Genomic DNA, 14,667 nt, shown 5'->3' with positions numbered 1-14,667 from the left:
TATATATGCGGACTTATGTGTAATGGAAATATAGCTATTTTCATTTCATTTAGCAAATTCTCCTCTATTATAATCATAATTTATATTTTTGAGTATTTTTTTTTGAATGTATTTCTATTAGTCGCATATACTATATTATACACAATTTTATATGTTATCACATCATGATATTTAAAAAATATTTACTACTATAAGGTTTAAAATATACAAAAAATATAGTTATGGATATATATAACAGTCTTTTTGTTTCCTCAAATGATACATATAATGAATATTTCTGGTTTTGATAGTTTCTCCTTAAGGTATAAATAAAATGATGTTCTTATGAATATATGAAAGGTATTTTCCCAACATTATGGTTATATATATTTTACTTTCGCTTAATAAGTTGATATTTTGTCATTTATTCATTTTGGTATTTTATATGCAATGAATTTTTTAAAAAGAGGGTAAAGAAAATTTTTTTTTGCTTAAATATCAATAGTTAATTTTATATATAGCACTAATATATATATTATATATGTTGTTAGTATAATTGAACATAAATTAATATAAAATATATTAAGAGAAACAAACTCTCAAAACTTTAATGTTTGCCAAATAAAGAATGAAAAAAAATATATATACCTGTAATGATGTAATTTTTTTGAAAATAAAATACCATTATTTAAGTACAAAAAAAACAGTTTACTTATTTTGAAATAAAAGTTTAAAGTTCCATAAAATTTGTTAATATTTGTATTATCGTTATTATTTTTACTATAATAAAAATAAAGAAATATAAGGAACATATTTATATATGCAAGTTTGTTAATTTACAACATTGTTTTAACCTATAAGATAGTGTAAAATATTCTATAATGATATATCATTGATAAATAAGCTAGAATATACACAATTATTTTCAAAAGAATATAAAATATATGTAAACAAGTGAAATTATATCAAAAACAACAAAAGATGGACTCATCCTTAACAGGGGATAATCTCGATGATAAGCAGAAAGCAGCTGTACGTAACAAAATTAATATATGTATGAATATATAAGTACTAATTGGCCTAATTAGATCAAATAATATATAAAAGTATTATTATAGCCATCGTACCTTTGTATTTTTAATTCCATTTCTTAGGAGAAGGAATGATAAAAATGCAATTACGAATAGCCTACATTTTTCAGTATATTATATAAGCATGCTTAGTGGCATACAGCTATTACACACAAATAATGCTTTATATTTTTATTTTCCACAATAGCTTTTATTAGGTTTACAAGAAATAGTACAAAGACAAAAGGAAAATGTTAAAGTCATGGATATTTGTTTTAATAAATGTGTTTCAAAAATAGGAAATAAATTAACCTCGAATGAACAGAAGTGTATATGGGATTGCGCAAATAGCTACTTTTACACCAATGCGTTTTTAAACGAGTAAGTGAAATGAAAAAGACAAAAAAAAAATATAAAATAAGCATGCAAAAAAATTATTTTTTTGTATTACATAAATATGATTTGCAGTTTTTTTTCTTGGCTTGTGTTTACATGGGGATATTTATATACATTAACTTACATACGCCAAAAAATAAAAATATATAATAATTTCTTTTACTTAGGCGATTACAACAAATGACAAAACTTTTAAAATCAAGTTCAGATTATTTAAATTTATAATCCCTTTTTTGAAGCTTGTTTTATCATTTTTCGTTTAATTTTTCGATTTTTTATTTTACACATTTAATTTTTGTTTTACTTATTCATAACATAAAATATTCCAGAAAATACCTCATTATATTTGTTTAATATAATTTTAACCTTGCAATTTTTTATTTTTTAAAGGATGTACATTCACTTTTTTTGGCATTGTATTAGAATTTCAAATTACTACTATATTATATATATGCATATATATTTTTGTCTATGAAATAAAATGTTTAAAATTGGGTATCTTTTAAAGTAAAATTTATCTATTTTATAAATGGGGAAATTGAGAAAAAAATATATTTCAATTTCATATTGAAAAGAATTAACATTGAACATATTTAAATGAACAGTGTTGTGTGTATGCATATATATAACCACTGGTCTGATCCAACACAGTATTATTCTATCCCAATATACCGTAAATACATTATAGCCATTATATGGGTATAATATATATATAATATCCACAAGTAATGTTATATTAAGCATTTTGTAAAGCCCCTTAAAAATTTTGGGGGATATAAAAAAAATAAGCATATGCGTATAATACCAATTTATAATTTAATTTGATTCGAAATACTTTTTATTAATTTCATTATTTTTTTATATATTATAAGAAATATGTCAATGAAAACAAAATAATATATATGCATAATTTATATAAAGAAATATGGTAGTTTTACCAGAATTAGAAAAGTATTATAGTACTAAAAATCAAAGGAAGCGTAGGAATTAGAAGAAAACATATAATTTTATAACTGAGTTTCTTCACAAAAAATAAAAAAATAATTTTTATGCATGTGTAGGAGTTATAATGTGCGTTTTTTTATTTTTTTAGTGTGATAATCTTTAGTCTTATTTATATCGTACAATTAAATATTATGTCAACTAATAAATATAATATATTTAATTATAACATAACAATGGTAGCTTGCATATATAGTATTTAATATGTATTATATATAATATATAATATTTAAGCATATATATGAAATAGTATAATGTGTTTTTAATTATTGCATTTTGTTAGCAAATATACCGTTATTTATACTTTTGTATATAAATATAATTTTATTCGGATTATATTATTATTATTTTATTTTAATTATATTTTATTTATTTTTTTAATTATAAATTTATAATAAGAAGTATTATTTTCAAATTACTTTTCCTCTTCTATGAGCAAATAATTTGGAGAATTTATTAAACTCGGTATATTACTAGAATATACAAAAATAATATTGAATAATAGAATCAAACAAATCAAAGGAAATAATCTAAACATTTATAAAATTTGTTACGTTGCATTATTACCAGAATAAGATGAATGAGCATTATGATGTAATAACTTTAAAAAGAAAAAAAATATTATATAGTATACATTAATAGCATAGTTTGTGAAACATTTTTCCATATACCTCAGAACGTGTATTTGCTCATTAAAATTACCCTATTATTATATATTCTTGGATATATACATATAGTTCAGACCTAATATTAAGAAAAAGTATATACTGTTATATATATGCATACTAATAATTTATCATTACCCTTATATTTAGGTAATAATCTTGGGAACAGGACTTAAGGAATGTATTCTAAGTGGGCTTTTGTCACATTATGGTAACACCTATATATATATATTGAAAATATGGAAAGGGAAAAGAGGAACATAGACAAAAAAGGGGAAAATGTTTAGGAATATATATCTCTAGAAATTCCTACCGCTTATATTGTGCAATGCATTGAGTTATTTCTACGTCACAATTGTAAACATGTGTTTATATATATTTTCCTACCATATCATGGAATATATATATTATTTTTTTATTATATAGGTAAAAAAATTCTAGTGCTCGATAGAAACCCATATTATGGTGGTGAAACTGCTTCTCTTAATTTAACCAACTTATATAACACCTTTAAGCCAAGTAACAAAAAAATAACATAATGCATATGTGTAGATAAAGGGGGAATTGATGAAAAAATAACAAATATGAAATTACTATATATACATACACACATACTTTTATTCTTGATATTGTTATAAAAATTGTAATGTATCACCAATTTGTATACAACTAAACTAATTTCGTTTTCTTTCCTTTGATTATAGATGAAAAAATTCCAAGCAAATATGGAGAAAACAGACATTGGAATGTTGATCTTATTCCCAAATTTATTTTAGTTGGAGGAAATTTGGTAAAAATTTTAAAAAAAACAAGAGTAACAAATTATTTAGAATGGCTAGTTGTTGAAGGATCTTATGTATATCAACATCAAAAAAAAAGTTTATTGTTTTCGGAAAAATTTATACATAAAGTTCCATCAACAGATATGGAAGCATTAGTATCACCATTATTGTCCTTAATGGAAAAAAATCGATGTAAAAATTTTTACCAGTATGTTAGTGAATGGAATGCTAATGATAGAAATACTTGGGATAATTTAGACCCATATAGATTGACTATGATGGATATATATAAGTATTTTAATTTGTGCCAGTTAACTATTGATTTCTTAGGGCACGCTGTTGCATTATATTTAAATGATGATTATTTAAAACAACCAGCATATATAACATTAGAAAGAATAAAACTATACATGCATTCTATTTCAGCTTTTGGTAAATCACCATTTATATATCCATTATATGGACTTGGTGGAATACCAGAAGGGTTTTCACGAATGTGTGCAATAAATGGAGGCACATTTATGCTTAATAAGAATGTGACTGATTTTATATATAATGATAATAATCAAGTATGTGGTATAAAATCCAGTGATGGAGAAGTTGCATATTGTGATAAGGTCATTTGTGATCCAAGTTATGTTATGCATTTAGAAAATAAAATTCAAAAGATTGGGCAAGTTATTAGATGCATATGTATATTAAGTAATCCAATACCAGAAACAAATGATATTAATAGTTGCCAAATTATTATACCACAAAATCAATTAAATAGAAAGAGTGATATATATGTTAACTTAGTTTCATTTCAACATGGTGTTTCATATAAAGGTAAATATATTGCCATTGTTTCAGCTACTGTTGAAACTAGTAACCCAACAAAAGAAATTGAAAAAGCATTGGAATTGTTAGGACCAATTGACGAAAAATTTATTAAAATATCAGACTTATATGTATCCACTAATCCCAAACCAAAGGATAATATATTTGTTACATCCTCCTATGATGCAACATCACATTTTGAAACAGCAACAAATGATCTATTACAAATATGGGAAAATTTATGGGGACATAAATTAAATTTTGATGACTTGAATAAGAGTGATAACGAGCTATGATTTGGGCACCGTTTAGCGAAAATATCAAAAAAGAACAAACAAAATAATTATTATCGTTATTATTAATTTATTCAATTTTACCTTCATAATGAGTTGTATTGAATTTATATATCCATCCTTTCGTTACTATGCATATATATGGATGCTTATTTATTATGCGATGATCAATTCACTTAAAATGAACGCATTTTATGCATTATTTTTCATACATACCATTTATTTAATATACATATTTTTCATTTGAATTTTTGTAATAAAAAATAGCAATATTTTCCATTAAATATGCATAGTTAATGCATATATATACCTTTGTTGGACTTCCTATATATATATATATATATATATTCATACATACATATATTTATATGTTTTAAGTTTCGTTTTTTTTTGATTTTACAATATATATTTCAACAAATAAACAAAAAATATTTAAAAAATGAAATAATAATAAAAAGGGTAATTTATTCTATTACAATAGAATAGTATAAGAATTATAAACAAAAATTTTCATATAAATGTTTAACTTTTGTGCAATATTATTTTATTACGGCAATGCCCATTTTATTTGTTTTCATGTGGGTTACACATTTCTACTGTTGTTATTGCTATAAAAATATCTTATAATTTTTTTACCACAATTTTAAAATAAATGATTTTTAATTTAAAAGTTCAAATGCATTTGCAAAAAAAGTTAATCATGAATAAAAATATTTTATTCATAAATAAGATGTTAATAAAAAATTTTTAAATATCTTGTTTATATATGCACACAATATTCAGTCATATAAGCAGGATATAAAAAATAATTACGAGCATAATGTGCTATTTTGTTTATTCTCTCTATATAGTATATTTTTATTATGTAAATCCTTTTTATTTTTCGAAAAATCTCAATTTGAATATAACTTTCTTCTAAAACTATTGATATATTAAAATTTTTTTTTTTGGCACTTCAACATTCATATATATAAAAATGCATATATTACACAATTTATATATTTTATACACTATTTTAATATTGGGTGTTCATTCTGTTTTGTTTTTGGTGATTTGTATTAATCATTGGGTTGTGGATTTTCATGTTGCTTATATTAATTCCCAAAGATTTAATCATTTTTACAGTGTCAGGTTCTACATATATTACATTAACATCGATTTGAGATTTTTCAGGTACAAAATCCAAACGTCTTTCTCTTTCTTCTTCTTGAAGTTTTAAACTAATACCTCTAACGGGTCCTTTCTGAATTCTTTTCATTAAATGTGTAACGAAACCAGCAACTTTGTTTTTCATTCTTTTTGATGGTATTATTGCAACTTCCTCTGTTATTTTCTTATTTATTTGAAAGTCGAGAGTAAGTTTAGCATAGTATTTCTCGACGATTTGCCTAGCGGCTCTTTTGATAGTCTTAGTACGAACTCTTCCCTGTAAACGTATAGAAGCAAATAATGCAAAAATGTATTGTATGTTTGTATATACATATAAATATATATAGGGGTATATCCAATATTAAGTAGAGCCGAAAAAAATAAATATAAATAATTTGAAAATAACACATAATGAAGGAAATGGTTAAAACGACGCGTGTATATATAATTCAGTATTTATCCCACATATAATTCAATTGTTCTTTTTTTTCATATGCAATTTTGGATGTGGTAAGGCCCCATATAATACAATATAAATATGCATATATATGAGTAAATTACATATACATATTTTTTTTGTATCATTAGAATTATTATCACGATTTTCATAATATATTTTTTTTTAACATATATATTATTTAATTATTACCATTTTTCCAAGAGATAATCAATTCTTTGCTTTCAATTTATTCTATATTTAATATATATAAAATGTTAAAATGCTAATTTATTTTTCTTTTCTTTTTTTAATTTAACTTTTTAGTAACATTATTTTTATCTTAAACATGTTATAAATATTTGTAAACAATTTTTTTTTTATTTAAAAAAAAATATTTTTGCAACATGGAAATAAGAAAAATAAATCAATATTGTAATGTGAGTATATGCTTAAAATATATGTATAATTATTGCTTATTTTGTTGATATTAATAATTATATATATGCTTATATTAGGTATATGTATTCCTTAATCAATGTACTCAAAAAAATTAAGGCACTGGTATTATAAATAAAAATTAATACCATTTATTATTTATTTATACTTTTAATATGCTACATATTATTATATACATATATTTACAATTTATATTTTTTTAAACCCCTTTGAAATACCTGTTTCTTATTTGCATATTTATAGCAAATATACCTAATAAAAACAGTTTTTAATACTGCAAAATGTTACCATACGATATTATATATAAATATATAATTATTTAGTGCATTTTCAAAATTTAAGCATCTTATTTGTTTATTTTATTATATTTTAAAATCTATATAATAAAATAACTTAAAAACAATCACAATAAAAAAATTCCCCTTACACCTAAATATTAGCCATGAATCTCCAAACTTTGAAAATTTTTTGGCCTCAAAATTTAAATGTAGAATATATATATTTTGTATATTGCATAAAATAATATAAAAAAATACATTTTTTTTTCTTTAATACGTTTATAATATATATACGAATATATTTTAATTTTTTATCTATTTTTTTCTTTTATATATCCTATTTGGATTTGTAATATGTATGAACACATAAGAGAAAGTGGTAATCAAATATGTATATACATTTTTAATATGAATAATATACACCAGCATGTATGAAAACCAAGGATATTTTCAAAATGTTCAAAAATTAAGTCTTTTCCTTTTTATCCGATTTATTTTTTCTAGTATTGTAAAACCACAGGGGGATATGTGGATGTTGTATAATTAGGAAATTTGTATAAACTTTTTATCATTCTTAAATTCCTTCAATTTTACTGCTCCATATAAAATCATTGAAATTATCGTTTTTTTCGAGATATTTATAGCACTAAAAAGAAAAAAATATAAAACAATTTATATGTATAGGTTGTATGTGTATTTATTTATACATTACATTGTCCGATTTGAGTGATCAACGAATTTTATCATAAATACGTGAGCATGCATTGAAAATGCTTTTATTTTTAAGTATAATAAGTTATATAAATAAATTAGAGAAAAAACACATTATGGCATTTTATTGTTATTTATTATTTTTTTATGTTTTATTTTTTTCGTATACTTGCGCCTCTTCATAGTGAGATCCATTGTAAGCATAAAGTTGAGCTAGAAATAACAAGACAAATTTTGACTTTGTTGCTAATTTTGTTAAATTATTTTTAACAAAATTAACAATGGGTATTTTAAAAATATCATATGTACTAGTTTCCTCTAAAGATGTTATTTCTTCATTTGTTTTTGATACAATGGGCGATAATTTTCTTATCCTTTGGCATAATTTTATGTATTTTAAAAGTATGTTGATAAAGTAGCTAAATAATGCTTCATTGTCGTAAAATTGTTGACCATAATTTAAGCAAAATATAATTTCTTTTTCCAATTTATTTATATTTTTTATATGTTTTAATTTGGTAAAAATAAAATGTCTATATACCCATACAGAATTATTATAAATATCGCATTTTAAAAAATAATTTATATAATTATATTCATGTAATAATATATTATACTTATCATAAATATATTTATTTTTTGTAAGCATTGAAAACTTATTTATTAGCCAAGTTTTATGTGCCCAAGAATTATAATTTTTTGTATCAAGAAATATGTGGCAATTGGTGTATAATAATTCTTTGTATAAAAATTCATCAATATTAATTTTAATTTCTTCGTTTTTATGTAAAGAGTTTTTAAAAAAGGTACTATTTTCAATTATGTCTTTTAAATTTTCATGTAAAACGTCTTCTTTCTCAATATCAAGATCACTATCTTCGAAATTGCTTATAAATGCATTTTCATGGTAGCTCTCATTTGATGAATGAATGCTACAAATTTCTTCATCACTACTTAAGAAATTTTGTTCATCATCAAATAAATCATCGTCACTACACGTATTTTTGTGTACATTACGATATATATTTTTCTCTATTTCATCGTCCCCATGTTTCCCAATTTGTGTAACATTGTTTTTCTCTTTTTGGTCATGATTTTTTCCTTTTTTTTTCAAATTATATTTATAAATATATTCAATTAGCCATCTTCTATGATACCAACTTTGAAAGCTTTTTATATTTTCACTAATTATAAATCGCGTGAATTCTAATTCATTCAAATAATTTAAATTTAACTTTTTCAAACATTTCCTTCTATATATCCAAGCGCTATAATATGAAGTATTTATTTTTATTACAAATGACGATATTATATAGCCTTTGAAGGAATAAATTTTATTATCTATTAAAAAAGCTAATAAAGAATAAAGTAATTTCTGATGATCGCTATAATGTATATTTAATATATTTATCTTTGATGTGTTCTTTGACCAATTTTCGTTACACATATGTTCCAAATTTATTGTATGTTTTTGTATTTCCTCTTCTATATCATTCATATCAATATCAAATTTTTTACCTCCCATTGATTTGAACACAGGATTATTCAAAAGAGAGGCGTTTAGGCCATCCAAGCTTTCCCTATAATTAATATTAAACTTTTTAGCGTATGTATTTAGTTTTTCCATTCTCTACTTACACCTTTTATTGTAAATATGTATAATGCTTATTGTCGGTATACATTAGTTTTGCTTGATATATGCGCATATATCTATTTAGTTTTTATATATACACAAAAGCATATATGATTATACTTCCTTTATTATTTCACTATAATAAATATTCCCCATCAAAACGAGAAATTTCCCTTGTTATAATAATAATTTGATCAAACATATTAAGGTCGTTTTTTAAAAAAAAAAAATATTTATAGTTTAAAAGGGGAATTAATAGAATAATAAAATACCCAAAAAAACGAGTGGAATGAAAAATATGAAATATAAAAAGTAAAAAATATACAATAATTCGAAACAAAAAAAAATTATAAGCATATTGAATCGGGGAGTAAATAAATAAAAAAATTATGCATATGATGTTGGGATGCATCGCTGATTAAGGAAAAAAAAACAAAAAAAAAAATTAGTTTTGTTAAATATAACCCAAAGCATAACATTTATAGGGCTTATTAAATTACATACATTTTTTTTGAAAGAAATATTTCAAGAAAATGGATTAGGATAAACTTTGTTTAGCAATCCCTTATTATCTGGCCATATTTTTTTCTCATCAGCATGTTGTATAAAATGCTTTCTATATGTTTTATACTTTTCTTTTTTTATTTTCTTTTTGGTTAATTTATCAATAAATGAATATCGTCTTCTTAAATATAAAGGATCAATGAATCGATTTCTTATTGAGAAAGTTTTTCTTAAACTTTCATTCTCATTTAATAAATTGTGTAAATGATTTTTAGATTGTTCTTGTTCTTCTATTTCTTTTTTACTTTTTTCCTTTTTATTTTCTAGACCTATATTAACATCATAATCTAAATAATATATTTTTTCCTCACATTCATTTTCGTTATCAGTTTTTTTTTTCTCATGTTGATCTCTTAAAATTATTTTTTTAAATTTTAAATTACCCTTTGTTTTTGTAAATATTATATTTTTATAAATTCTTTTGTTCATCCACATTTCTTTATTAACGTCTATATTTATTTCATTTTTATTTTCATGATTTGATAAATCTGTTTTTTTATTGTCCTTGTCTTTGCTTTCATTCGAAATATTTATATCTTCGACGCTGCAAAAATTAGCATTATTATCCAAATTATTAATATTTTCCAATTGAATTTTGATTGAATCATTATAATAATCTATATTATCAAACCACGAGAAGTTTTCATTTTCTAGTTTTAAATCATTTATATCATCACGTGTTAAAGTATGTTTAAATTTATTACTAGGGAATATTGTTGAATATAAGAAATAAAAATCTTTTAAGCTTTGATTTTCGATAAGCATTTCTTTTGAAATATTTGATAAAAAGTTATCTATTTTGTCTTTATTTTCAATAATTAAATTTATACACTTTTGTAAATTTATTAAACTATCATCAATTTCTTTTTTTTGAAAACGAACTGTTTGCAATCTTAAATATTCTTTCATGTTAAAATCCATGTGTAAATATTTCGAGGGAAAATAATAGTTCTGCATACTTTTGCCAACTAAAGGTTTAATCCAGTTTTTTTCACCCGGTAAACCCTGAGCGTACCCAAATATTTTTTTTTTGCATGATTCAATTCCTTTTAAATTCCATCGTTTAATATCAGTGACATTTTTTATTTGGCTTATTAATATCTTAGGTTTGCTCATTTAAAGGAAAAAACAAACAAAAGAAAAATTAACCAATAAAAAAAAAGGTGATGAAGTAATAACGCAAAAGGAAAGCAAGCAACGCCGTTTTAGGGAAAATTTAATTATATTTATTTTTTCAAAAAATTAAAATAATAAAAATATATTTTACAAAAATAATCGCAAATTTTATTAGCTTCAATATACAAAGAAAGTACACTTAAATGCTTGTGCGTATTTTACACTTTGTAGTTTTATTTTATTTGTTATTCAAAGCATTATACCTTTTAATTAATAAAAAATTGTATGCAATTAATTAATAAAAATTGAAGGTATAAATAATGTAATATTTGCGGAATGGAAGGGGGAAATGTAGTAAAATAATAAGCTATTTAGAATATAAAATATTCTTTACATATGAACCTTATAACTTAAAAAAATAACTAATAAATAAATGGGTAAATAAAATAACTAACAATAAATGAATACATAAAAATAATAATATTATTATTATATATTTATTTATTCATTTTATTTTTGCCCAATTATTACCGAGGTATAATTTTTCATTGACTCCCAATTTGGTAATGTGCAAATTTATATACCTACCACTTGTGCAGGCCTGCATATAACTTGATATGTACACAAATGTAAGGGTATATAACGTATTGGTTCATATTTCCATATCAATAAGACTAGTGGTATTATGTTTTGTACGAATTAAAAATTAAATAATAATAATAAGCACAATATATTTATGTTTTTTGCAAAAGTACACATTTCAGAATAACACGCAGATCTATCTCTATATATACATGTTGGTTTTTACTGGTGAATCTTTGATTTTGTTGTACATTTAATTTTCCTTTTTTATATTAATATCTTTTAGTTTTTTTTCATAAATATTTTCACTGTCTTTCATTTTCTTTTTTATTTTTCTTTGAGCATATAACAAGTTATCAAACTCTTTATTATATGTGCGCATACAAAAGTCTATTCCCTTTCTAACTGTTATAACATCTTCCTGTTTTATGCCTTTTTCTTTTATATATAAGTTTAACTCTTTATCTAGAGACTCCAAATTCAAATTAAGACTTTTTATTTTATTTTTCAAACACATATTTTTATTTTTAATATTTTCAAAATAATCATCAAAACCGTCATTTTCATTTTTCGATAAATCTATAAAAGCATTTTCAACTTGCAATATTTTTTCCTTGAAACTGTGAGAAAACACTTTCAAATTTTTAATATATACATTGTTCTCATTATAAATCAATTCTAAGTTTTTATACATCACGAAATCTTTTGAATAAAACTTTAAGGCTTTGTTTAGATTTTCCCTGAAAAAGTGATATTTATTTGCATGTATATAGGGAATCCAAATATGACGAAGCAGCTATTGAATATATACGCATGGTATATATTTATTCATTCATCTATCGAATATATCCAAATTTTATTCATAAAATCGACATAGTTTATATCATTTAGTACCTGTTTATTTCCAATGTTTTTATATTTTCAAGCATAGATAAGTTTTCTGTGCTATAGATATTTATATCACTTTTAGCCTCTTTATCATTTGCTTCCAACTCGTTTATTTGTTTTTTTAATAGTTTTATTTTGGTTATGTTTTCTCTAATTTGATTAAAATAATATTTTTTATAATCATTAATCATGTTCATATATATTTCACTAATATCTTTAATGTGATCATTATATAAATTTTTTAAATAAATTATTTCATTTTTTTCCATAATAGTATAATTATCTATAATTTCTTCCATTTCATATTTTTGGTCGTTATCATATTCTTCTAAATGCTTTTTAAATATTTCTTCGATTGTCTTTATTTTCTAAAATATTTTTCATTAGTTAACATGTATATAATTGTATAATACGTTTACCAATCTTGCATACACAGATGTGCATCAATATATTAGTGAACTATGTGTATATACATATAAACATTTTGGTTGCATATAATATGAGCTATTTACCATATCAAAGGATGTCTTTAACTCATTTATTTCGTTAAAGTTTTTATTTTTTACATAATCTAGATTAATTCGTTCGTCTTCTATGTAATTTAATAAATTATTCATTGCCTCTTCATGCTTTTCATCAATTAATACCTTAAGATTTTCTTTTTCGTTTTCCAATTTCTTTAGTTGGTCCGAATTTTGAAAGTTATAAAAAACTGACTTGATTTTTATCGTTTTCTTTTCCAGATTTACCTTTTCATCATATTCTTCACACCCTTTACTGATCAATTCTATTTTATTTTTTAATTCAGTGTACTCTTTACTGAAAGTTTCTAACTCATCATTTTTTTCGTCCTTTAACAAAAAAAAATTAAAATATTTAAAAAAAACAGTTTTGGTAGTTAATATATTTTTTATTTTTTCAATTTTTTATATCTTTTCTATTGTTTTTTATTATCGCTAACTAGTTTTTTTTCTAATAAATTCTTCTTTTGAATTGTCCTATTTAATTCCTCCTTTTTTGTCTTTACTAAATTCCCCAATTCCTCAACTGATAACTTCTTTAATGTGTTATCATTGTTTTTAACTCGGGATTTCTTTTTATTTTTTAGCTTATTTTTAATCATTAAATAATTTTGAGTTTAATCTTTGGCTATATTTCTAGCCAAATTTTCAATATCCTATATTTCGTGTTATATATATTTATAATAAATACTATGCATATTTCGTTATGCCTATAATTTGAATACACATAATATGAACTGATTCCTATATATTACATGTTATTTTTTTTAACTACTAAAATTATACAATATATATATATAGTGTAATCCGAAGAATTAATATTATAAAAAATATACTTTTTTTAATTCTCCTTTTTTTTCTACTTTTAATAGTGTTTTAAAGGAGAAATATAGCATACCATAAATGGGATATACACATAAAAAGAGATAATGCTATATTTTTATTAGGTACTCTAAAACTTGATAAATAAAAGAAATGCAATAAGAATATTTCAATTTTTTTACATATTTTAAATTTATAAGCACATTTATGAATCTATAAAAGCCTTTTCATTATTTTATGGATGTTTATAGACATATGCATAACACTACAGGGCTAGCCACGTACAGTATATAAATTTTTTTAAACACTTGAGCAGTAATATTATTTCCTATATATAACGTGTTATAAATTTTTTTATATCTTAATTCTATTTATAGAAAAGAAAGAAAAATAAATATTAAATGATACTTTTATTTTTTAAAATTTGTTAATATAATATATTTAATTTCATATTATTAATTTTTTTTTTCAATAATATTGTATTCTCCTTTTAAATAATGTA

At 22.2% G+C, this 14,667-nt stretch overlaps 6 protein-coding genes across 6 annotated transcripts; 2 read left to right on the top strand and 4 right to left on the bottom strand.

Annotated features, from left to right (window-relative positions):
• Nucleotides 1-960: 960 nt before the first annotated feature.
• Nucleotides 961-1,670, top strand: PBANKA_1456300 (mitochondrial import inner membrane translocase subunit TIM13, putative; the record flags this gene model as incomplete). The annotated part of the gene is made up of 3 exons (XM_034567943.1): nt 961-1,011; nt 1,258-1,430; nt 1,613-1,670. 3 exons carry the CDS (start codon nt 961-963, stop codon nt 1,668-1,670), a joined length of 282 nt encoding a protein of 93 aa, XP_034424390.1.
• Nucleotides 1,671-3,023: 1,353 nt separating this feature from the next.
• Nucleotides 3,024-5,009, top strand: PBANKA_1456200 (rab specific GDP dissociation inhibitor, putative; the record flags this gene model as incomplete). The annotated part of the gene is made up of 4 exons (XM_034567942.1): nt 3,024-3,041; nt 3,263-3,323; nt 3,539-3,631; nt 3,817-5,009. The coding sequence occupies 4 exons, from the start codon at nt 3,024-3,026 to the stop codon at nt 5,007-5,009; spliced, it is 1,365 nt and encodes a 454-aa protein (XP_034424389.1).
• A 1,012-nt stretch (nt 5,010-6,021) lies between these two features.
• On the bottom strand, nt 6,022-6,807 carry PBANKA_1456100 (40S ribosomal protein S17, putative; the record flags this gene model as incomplete). The annotated part of the gene is made up of 2 exons (XM_034567941.1): nt 6,022-6,432; nt 6,805-6,807. 2 exons carry the CDS (start codon nt 6,805-6,807, stop codon nt 6,022-6,024), a joined length of 414 nt encoding a protein of 137 aa, XP_034424388.1.
• A 1,095-nt stretch (nt 6,808-7,902) lies between these two features.
• Nucleotides 7,903-9,666, bottom strand: PBANKA_1456000 (protein farnesyltransferase subunit alpha, putative; the record flags this gene model as incomplete). Its single annotated transcript, XM_034567939.1, has 2 exons — nt 7,903-7,974; nt 8,209-9,666. The coding sequence occupies 2 exons, from the start codon at nt 9,664-9,666 to the stop codon at nt 7,903-7,905; spliced, it is 1,530 nt and encodes a 509-aa protein (XP_034424387.1).
• A 531-nt stretch (nt 9,667-10,197) lies between these two features.
• On the bottom strand, nt 10,198-11,352 carry PBANKA_1455900 (conserved protein, unknown function; the record flags this gene model as incomplete). Its single annotated transcript, XM_034567938.1, has 1 exon — nt 10,198-11,352. The coding sequence occupies one exon, from the start codon at nt 11,350-11,352 to the stop codon at nt 10,198-10,200; it is 1,155 nt and encodes a 384-aa protein (XP_034424386.1).
• An 835-nt stretch (nt 11,353-12,187) lies between these two features.
• PBANKA_1455800 (GAS8-like protein, putative) lies at nt 12,188-13,945 on the bottom strand (the record flags this gene model as incomplete). Its single annotated transcript, XM_034567937.1, has 4 exons — nt 12,188-12,674; nt 12,829-13,190; nt 13,335-13,673; nt 13,784-13,945. The coding sequence occupies 4 exons, from the start codon at nt 13,943-13,945 to the stop codon at nt 12,188-12,190; spliced, it is 1,350 nt and encodes a 449-aa protein (XP_034424385.1).
• Between the last annotated feature and the right edge of the window lie 722 nt (nt 13,946-14,667).

Source organism: Plasmodium berghei, assembly GCF_900002375.2.
Source record: "Plasmodium berghei ANKA genome assembly, chromosome: 14".
Taxonomy (NCBI): domain Eukaryota; phylum Apicomplexa; class Aconoidasida; order Haemosporida; family Plasmodiidae; genus Plasmodium; species Plasmodium berghei.
This window is presented reverse-complemented; position numbering and strand designations above follow the sequence as displayed.